Source organism: Sinocyclocheilus anshuiensis, unplaced genomic scaffold, assembly GCF_001515605.1.
Source record: "Sinocyclocheilus anshuiensis isolate Anshui unplaced genomic scaffold, SAMN03320099.WGS_v1.1 scaffold309, whole genome shotgun sequence".
Lineage (NCBI taxonomy): Eukaryota > Metazoa > Chordata > Actinopteri > Cypriniformes > Cyprinidae > Sinocyclocheilus > Sinocyclocheilus anshuiensis.
Window position 1 is genome coordinate 492,757 of NW_015539839.1, and position 9,539 is coordinate 502,295.

Genomic DNA, 9,539 nt, shown 5'->3' on the forward strand with positions numbered 1-9,539 from the left:
GGTACTCTTGTGAACGCCCCAAGAAGACTGACATGGAAGAGAAGAAATTGTTGAATAAAGTCATTCTTTTTGCTTTCTTTGTGCACAAAAAGTATTCTCGTAGCTTCATAAAATTGTGGTTGAACCACTGATGTGACATGTGCTGTTTTAACGATGTTCTCACTACCTTTCTGGGCCATAAAACATTTCAGCTGCATTGATGTCTATGCAGGGTCAGAAAGCTCTCGGATTTAATAAAAAATATCTTAATTTGTGTTCTAAAGATAAACGACGATTATATGGGTTTGGAACGACATGTGGGTGAGCAATTAATTTTCCTTTTTGGGTGGAGTATCTCATTAAGAGCAATAAAATATTAGTGTAGAACATGTAATTCAACAAAATGAGAACATTGGTTTTGCCAGGCACTGTATACCACACTCAAAATGGCGGAGCTCACAGAGAATCAAGATGAGATTCATTAGCGTTAATTAGCATTTAGCTGTTTAAATAGCAATTAGCACTTATACTTCACTGCACAGGCAGACATTGCTAATAGTTCACTGCGAACATTTGAGGACTCTAAATGACACATTTCCCAGATATTCAAATTTGTGAAGCAAAAATGACTTTTCCTTTATATCTCAAATGTTGCGAGATTATATCTTCAAAAGGACTGCAGATATATTTTTTCTAGAAAGATGATAGAATTGAACCAATGTCAGATATGTCAAAGCAAATACATCTAACAAATTCTTAAATCTCATACATTGGCTTCAGCTCATTTCAAGTACTGTATATAAGAATGCGGATATAAGGCGGCTCTCCTAAATAATTTCAGCTAGGTATTTGACAAAGGTCTAGAGGCTGCAGCCAGTGCCTGGAATCGCATTGGATAACCTGGCCTGCAGTGGCTGCATGCACAGAAATATATATAGTGGGCATGAATCCGGGTGTTAGAAAAGGTGAGCAAGGTTCCACTGCTCATTTTTGATCAAGGCGACGCTCCCCCCATCATTTCCACACTATTACCCCCATGCAGTGCAGGGATTAGGTAGAGGGAAGGGGAGGAGAAAAACTACATGCCGGCAGCCAATCTGGATTTCATTTGAAAACTCCCTTGAGGTTTTTCCATTATCCTCCCTCCATATCCAACTTGACCCCGTAGAGAAAGCCCTGGCCCGCAAAGGTCAGCCTAGTCTAGACTTTCCTCTCCTCGCCCCTCCGTCCTCTTCCTCGAGACAGCCTGCGGCAACCGAGGGTTCCCCCTCCCCTCGCATCTGACACCCCTCAGCCTGACCCACCCCCCAACCCTGTTGAAGCTGCCTCTGTAATCTTTTCATTTTTCCTCCACTCCCTCTCAGGTCTTTGGGGGCTTAGAAAGGTGAGGCGGGTTGTACCAGCAAATCAACTGTGCCACTGTCCATCTCGAGCTCACCAGCGTCTTCAAGGCAGGGTGAAAACAGTCCCATCTGGCATCGCTGGGCAGCTATTACAACACGTTACTGGTTTGGGAGTAGCTGTGGGGTTATTCCCAGGATCGTGGTGAGAGTAGATTGTCTGCACTGGGTAAACCTGAAAGCTTTTTTTGTCTCTAGCCAGTCTGCGCTATACAATTAATGCACATTCACATCAACGTACAAAATATCTAGACAAACACTTTTGAAGGACAGGTCGGTAAGGTTAAAATGTCTTCTTTTGTGTTGACAGAAACATTCTTCGTCCTTTGCCAAGCAACAGGCAAAACTGTGAAGAAAAAAAGCTAATGAAATGCTTTCTTTATCTCTACCGCTTCATTGTGTTTTTATTCAGTATCACTTAACAAGCCAAGCCACTCATGCTTTTCCAGGAAAGTCAAGAATGCGCCGTAGTGTGTGTGTGTGTGTCAAGTCTTTGTCATATCGCTCAAATCATTCTTTATATATTTACCACAGAACATGCAGGTATTGTGTGCCTCTACTAAAATATCTGTTAACCTGTTTATTTTTTTTTCTTAAATGAATGATTGCTTTGACAGACACATTAGATCACATTTTCCCCTCTTAACCCTCCTTTAGGACATGAACTCAGGCAACAAGGGAAAAAAATACTCATTGAATATTCATTAACTTGTGCCTAGGTGTGTACACGGCTCTTAACCACACTTGTTTATGACTTAAGGACTTGTAGCGCTGACCTTAGTTTAACACGGCACCAGATACCAAATTAACCTCTAGCCTCCTCAGGGCTAGCAATGCCCTGCTAACAAGCAAACTGTCTGGATGCGCCAGAAGTGCTTTATGATTCTGTCTCTCAGGTGCATGCCCTCCTCTGCCTGTGAACAAAAGACAGGTTTTTTCTCCCCCATCTCTCTTTTCGGCTACTCAAGATATTCTTTTCCCTATGTGTTTTTAGTCACACCTCTCTACACAATATATAGAGATTTCCTTGGTTTTTTTTTTTTTTTTTTTTACAGGGAATACACAATATTTGTGTATATATATTTTTTACAGTATACCAAATATTATATTTTACAATTCTAATTTGAACAGTCTATCTATCTATCTATCTATCTATCTATCTATCTATCTATCATTCATTAGCGCACCCGTCTAATTTCCTACTAAAACAAAAGCGAAGCTTCTCTGTCTTCACTACCTTTGTCGTTTTGGCTCCTTTTCCTCTCCGCATTATTTTTCAAAGGAGATAATGTTATCTTTGCGGCTTCCGTACGCTGGGTTTTTATCGACGCTTCTGATTGGCTGCGCGGTGTAAACACCATAAGCGCTTCAGTTCATTGGTCAACAGTCACTCAGTCGAAGCGTGCGGCAAACGTTACAAAACGATAGAGGTGAGTGACTTCTTTGTGTTCTTTAAATAAACGAGTAACGTTACATTTGGCGTTAGCGGAGGGTTAAATAAATTGCATTACTGTACTCTGCGACATGTATAACGAGTGTATTGTGTCCTACACTGGGTTGTAATGCTAACAGGCTAAGCTAGCCGCTCATGCTAAATGTACAGCGGTTTAAAACCTAGATTGGCGGTTTCATTAAAAAGAATGTGTTTAGTATAGTCAGTGAATGATAAACTAATCTCACGGCGTTATTCTCTTGTGTTACAGTTCTTTTTTTGCTAACAATAAAGCCTGGGCACATTTCCTTACAACTGTGATCATGTTACGTTAGTGATTTATAATCTTCAATTTCTCTATATTTTCAGTAAAAATGAGTCTCCGGAAGCAGACACCAAGTGATTTCCTGAAGCAGATCATTGGGAGACCAGTGGTGGTGAAGCTGAACTCTGGTGTCGATTACAGAGGTAACGTTAAATGTAGAAGCATCTTAAATGAGATTTATAAACCAAGGTTGTAGATTTAGTTTAAAGGGGTCATATGATGCGATTTCAATTTTTCCTTTCTCTTTGGAGTGTTACAAGCTCTTGGTGCTAATGTTCTTTTTAGCAGCATCATATGACCCCTTTAAAGTTGGTCAGGGACATCATACAAGAAGGCAAGAATTAAAAAACCCAGACACTTTGATCGTATTCAGAATTTTGGAAATAAGAAAATGCCGCTGTGTGGATGTAAATCTGGTAAACATGTCATATCATAAATATGACTGTGGATCTACCCTGTTCTTGATCTGAGGCTTTCAGTTTGAATCCTCCCTTTACTAGCTTTACCAAACGTAAACATTTTTTTTTTTTTACATTTAAACCTTTTTGACTCCAAGGCAATCCATTGTCTATAACAATATTCAAAGGCCCCATGATTTTTCCAGTTGCTTGTGATTTACTGGATAAGGATTTTTAAAAATGTATTTAAAAAATGTCTTTAGTTTTTTATGTTTTAAAATTAAAATTTTACATTTGTATCATTTAAAAGTAATTTTTACTTGTTAAAATATTTTGGCATAATTAGAAAAAATGTATATCCATTATAAAAATACCCATAGAGATATAAGATGGAATTTAAATGATTTTTAAAGATAAAAAAAAAAGAAAAATCACACCCATCCTCTTAGTTGAGAACCACTGCTCTAGAAAGTGTAGACTCAGCCCACGTTTTTGTCAAAGAATGCTATTCTGCATATAACTGACATCGACACATACTTGACTAGTCTAAAATTAAATGTTTTTCAATCCCCCACTGTTGCTGCTATATATCCACTGACAAAAATATTCAACTTAAATTTAAAAACATGTTCAGTCAAAATGACCTCTGGCATCCATGGAAAGGAATATTTCCCTGAGCTGCATCAACACAGCTCAGACCTTTTCTAATCTGGAGCTGGTGCATAACTGTGGGTGGACCATTTGCTTTCCCCATATCATAGCGCAGAATTATGTACAATATAAAATATCACTAAGACGAGAATTTTAAGTTTTCTAATAGGTGCAAAAAAACACCCATTTAAAGTTACATTATGTCTAATGTGTGTTTTGCCTTTAGGAGTCCTGGCTTGCCTTGACGGCTACATGAATATCGCCGTGGAACAGACAGAGGAATATGTCAATGGCCAGCTGAAGAACAAGTATGGAGATGCATTTCTCAGAGGAAACAATGGTATGTGTTGTCTATGTTTTTCAAGTGTGCTCTTTCCTGAGTTGTTTTCATAGTGTTTTCAACTTAAGCAGACCCAGTGTGTCGTTTCATAATCTGTCTGTGAGCATGTTCTCAAACCTTTTACTTTTTATAGATGTTTTGCATATACCAAAGTTCATTTTGTTTTATTTGTCCTCTAGTGTTATACATCAGCACCCAGAAGAGGAAGATGTGAAGCCATTTTACTTGTTTCTTTATTCATTATTACACAAGTAAATTGTTTACTGTCGATATTCCTAATCCTTTGTTAGCTGACGATAATGTTCGATAAGTTTGTTTCATGTTTTGTAACACAAAATTTGGTGTATTGCAGAGTGATGCATTAAATTTGTTTTTCCAACAATAGATTTTGCATTTGTGTTTTCATGATTTATCTGTTCCCGAGATGCTTCTAAGAATATTTCAATGGTGATAATTCAGTCATAAGGAATTGCTGATTAGCATTTTCAAGTCTGGAGGTTGTTCAAGGCTCCTTTATCTACATATTTCATATTCACTGCTTAAATATACCTGCTGTTTCACATCATTTGGTCTACTATAGCCCTCTATTGCATGATAATGTTCTTTGTTTTCAAATGAATCAATAGGTAGACCCTGATTGAACCCTGATATGTTTGTGCTGGTGTTGTCTGCCCCTTTCTAACCTTTCTGCCTACATTAGGAGGCTCTAATAAATTTAGAAACGATCCTGGCACGGTGACACTTTATTAGGCTAAGGTAAAATAATGATAAACATATGATCGCTCATTAGGTTCCAAATGAGCTGACTAGATGCGCTAGTGTTTTATTTTCATGTGGGATCAGTGCTTGGACCATTCTTTTTTTTTTTCTCTGTGTATCCACATTTATGCTCTTTGCCCTCGTTTAGGAGACAAAAGGCTGCCAAGGTCGGCCCTGAATGCAGGATGAAGGACACAGTATTGATTAAACCTTGTCCGTAACCGGATTGAGCGCGGGCTTTCTAGCAGGAGCTTGGTATCATTATGGCGACCGCAGCAAATGCTTTCCTATTGTAATCAAAAACCAGAGCCCCTCTCACGACGCTGCTCTGTGCTCCGAGATTAATTAGCACTGTTCACAGTAATGACCCAATGACTAAATAGTCTCTGTCTTATGAGGGCTGCTCTAATGACCTAGAGAGCAACAGCCTGCAACATCATAACTGGCAGCAAATGCTGGCTTCAGAATCTGTACAGGTTATCACCATCATGTTGCGTTTATTGTATGATATGCAATAATTATACAGATTTGATTACAAAATCGTAGATGTTGGGTCATAATGGGAGCTCAGATATTAGTGGTCGTCAGTGCTTGCCCATTCACATAATGCTATTTTGGCTGTGAATATGGCACGTTTGCACTATTAAGCTTTAGCTTTTATTAGACTGGATTGTTGCATTCATGTTTATCCAGTGAGTTTAAGGTCTGCAGCTCCACCAGCAGTTGGACCCAGACATTGCAGCAGATAAGAGATTTGCCCCGATTCCCAAATACTGTAGTGTAGTGTACAGTAAAACATGTATTGCTTGCAACACCTTGCGAGTCAAAGGAACAAAGAAAAACTGAATTGTGATGCTAGTATTCGTGGTTCTTTACAGAATGATTGTACACTACAGTTCAAATATTTGGGGTCCATACAGTATAGATCTTTCCATCTTTTACAAAAATGAATACAAAATAATTTTTATAATAATTACAAAAATATTTCAAATAAATGCTGTTCTTATGAACATTCTGTTCATCCAAAAATCCTGAAAAAATTATCACCGTTTACACAAAAATATTAAGCAGCACAACCGTTTTCAACATTGATAAAAATAAAATTTCTTGAGCACCAAATATAGTGTGTGCATAAAGTCAATAATTCTGATCATATTTTTTTCCAAGCACATTTAATTAATTCCAAAACACATCAATCTTAAAACAAACTACTATGAATTTTAATCATTTATAAATTATAAATAAAATATAATTGTTGACGAGGGCTGGAAGTAAAAAAGTCTTATATTCAGATGTGAATTATTATATAGCAGGTTTTCTTTTCCAGGTAAAATGGGGCAAAAAAGAGATTTAACACATTGAAAGGTCCAAAATTATTAAATGTCCATGAGAAGGATGCAATACTATAGAAGTTGCTAAATGAGGCATGGCCATTGAACAAGAAATGGTCATTGGGGCAGCAGGATCACAAAAAACAGGTTTAGAAGACAATATATTAACTGCAAAAGAGTAAAGAATTAAGGTGAAGAATTAGGTGTTAAACCAAGAATTAAACCATTAGGAAGCCTTTAGTCTCCAGTGCCACCTTTTTCCAGAACTGCAAACTATCTGGAGTCTCCAGAAGTACAAGGTGCCAGGTTCTCAGAGACTTTGTTAAGGTAAGGAATCCCGAAACATTACCCCCACTTAATACGCATCATAAAATAAATGAAGACTGATTTAAAAAAAAAGTTTTGTGGACCTGAATACAAGGCGTTTTTTACTTCTAGCCCTCATTAACGATTAAATATCAATTACAAATGAGTTTAAACAAAATTCATAGCAGTTACAGTATTAAAACTGATGTGGTTTGGCATTGGTAAAATGTGCTTCAGAAACAAACAAAAAAAAAATCAGAATATCGACTATCGCCTATATTTATGCACACATTGATATATTGTTATAGCATGTTATGATGATTTCTGAAGAATCACGTGACTCTGAAGACTGGAGTAATAGGTGCTTAATCACAATCTGATCTTGCATAACATATATAATCTTTCATATTTATAGATCTCAAACATTTTTACACAGATATACAGGCATATACGCTATTGTGGCTTTGAGTGATTTGTTTGGTAAACAAAGGTATACCTGAACTGTAATATGAGGGGTTCAAACTGAGCAGGAATAAAATGTTCCTCTCTGACCCCTAGAAGTAATACAGACATTTCCAGTATTTACACAGCAAAGCCAGCAGAATGTACGTGTAAGGCAATGCCATACATCAAAGTGTGTGAACTTGATCTGGAGAGACTCTTCTCTGCCAGAGAAGATAGGAATGAAGGGATCAGCTTTCAGTCAATTCTTGCACACCATTTTAGACAGCATACTGGTGGAGCTGTGTTACATTGTATGCAGTTTGTATTTTATTATTATTTTTTTTTTTTCTATGATTTTTTTTTAAACTTATGCCAGAAACCCATGCATATGATATAAATGTTAATATTTAAACACATGTATATTTATCATTTTTCTTTCCTTTCAAGTTAAAATAATAGCAAAAAAGGTGTAAATGCTTTAGTCGTGTGCTATCTGAATGAAAACGCGAGTTATTTAAGCTCATACAAAGGCTGTTGTTGACCAGCATTCTACCACATGCAGACTCTTAATTTAGACTCCAATACCGTCAACCTTGGCCTGGAATGTGCTCCCTGACCTTATTATCTGAAAGGAACTGTTGTGGATGTTTGTACAAGGGGGCTGAATGATTTATCCGGACTAACCTACAAATGGCAATGCGAAGCTGCTTGGCTGAAAGAAGTGGCATTCATTTTGGGGAAAAATAAGTTCCGGGGGGTATGTTGACCCAGACAGCAGCGCTTGCTAGTGTGTGTATCGACCTCTTGTGGTTGTAAATTATACCTCTCTGATGAAAACGGATTACTTCAATTTATGGGATAAAGTGTGCTGGAGCAATGAGAGTCTGTTCATTTATTTGAAAAACAAAAAAGGTATACATTAGCCGACTGCATCGCTTAAAAAAATATGGCTTCCGTTTACGCCAACTAAAGAAACATTCACACCATGGTATCTACCTATACTGACAATGTTTGCGGCATATTCTAATATTCAAATCACATATTCAAATACGTTCTTTAGATTCTTCTCTGTGTGTGTGAATTATTGGGGTGTCAAAAGACCAGTGGATTTCAAACTTTTTCAGAGGGGGGATACAGGTCCTATACATTTTTTTAGCAATCTGTTTGTTGCTATCTAAACTGCTATTTTGTTCTTATTTAATTTGAACTTATTATTTAATTGAAATAGACAAATGAACCAAAATGAGCCTGTACATCATTAAGAATTTGGTCTACCGATAAAAAAACTTCAAAAATTCCTTCATGATGTAGCTATATGTTGTCTGAACTGTTTTTACGACCATTATTTATTTTAAATGTTAGAAAGTTGTGCCGATAGCCTCGTGGTCAGCGCACCGACATATTGTTGTGCTTCGGGCATCCTGAGTTCGAGTCCTGGTTTGCGGACCTTTCCCGGTCCATCCTACTTCACTTCCTGTCATTATACTGTCCTATCACAATAAAGGCAAAAATACACAAATTCTTTGTGTTTTTTTTAGTTAGCTTGTGTTTTGCACAGTGTAGTAGGCTACACAGTGTTCTAGCTTAGCATACCGTTAACTAATTAGCCTGCTAGCTTAGCATATACCTTATGCAAATGTTTGTTTATATGTTTTTATGTGTATTATATGCAGTATTTGAGCAGGGGGCTCGTATCGAAGGCACCTTTTGTAATAAATAGCCAATATGCTTCAATTTATGTGGTGGCCAGGAACATGATTTGTTATTGCTACACTCTTAAAAATAAAGGTGCTTCACGATGCCATAGAAGAACCTCTTTTGTCTAAATGCTTCCATGAAGAACCTTTAACATCTGAAGAACCTTTCTGTTTCACAAAATGTTCTTTGTGGCAAAAGAAGGTTCTTCAGATTATAAAAAGGTAAGAAAGACATGGTTCTTTAAAGAACCTTTGACTGAATGGTTCTTTGTGGAACCAAAAGTGGTTCTTCTATGGCATCGCTGTGAAGAACCTTTTAAGCACCTTTATTTTTATAAGTGTAGTCAGAATTGCGTAAGTTTTCCAATAACAAAAAGACTGTACAATTTTAAATGTTTATATTTGTTAACGATGGATTTGTAAAATGCCCACACTGTAAAAAATGACCGTGAATTTAATAGTAAAAGACTGTAAATA

The 9,539-nt window shown here is 37.1% G+C and overlaps 1 protein-coding gene across 1 annotated transcript; it reads left to right on the top strand.

Moving 5' to 3' along the window:
* The first annotated feature begins 2,709 nt into the window (after nt 1–2,709).
* Nucleotides 2,710–4,909, top strand: lsm6 (LSM6 homolog, U6 small nuclear RNA and mRNA degradation associated). The gene is made up of 4 exons (XM_016480705.1): nt 2,710–2,809; nt 3,181–3,279; nt 4,412–4,525; nt 4,705–4,909. The coding sequence occupies exons 2-4, from the start codon at nt 3,186–3,188 to the stop codon at nt 4,737–4,739; spliced, it is 243 nt and encodes an 80-aa protein (XP_016336191.1). The 5' UTR covers nt 2,710–2,809; nt 3,181–3,185; the 3' UTR covers nt 4,740–4,909.
* The last annotated feature ends 4,630 nt before the right edge of the window (nt 4,910–9,539 follow it).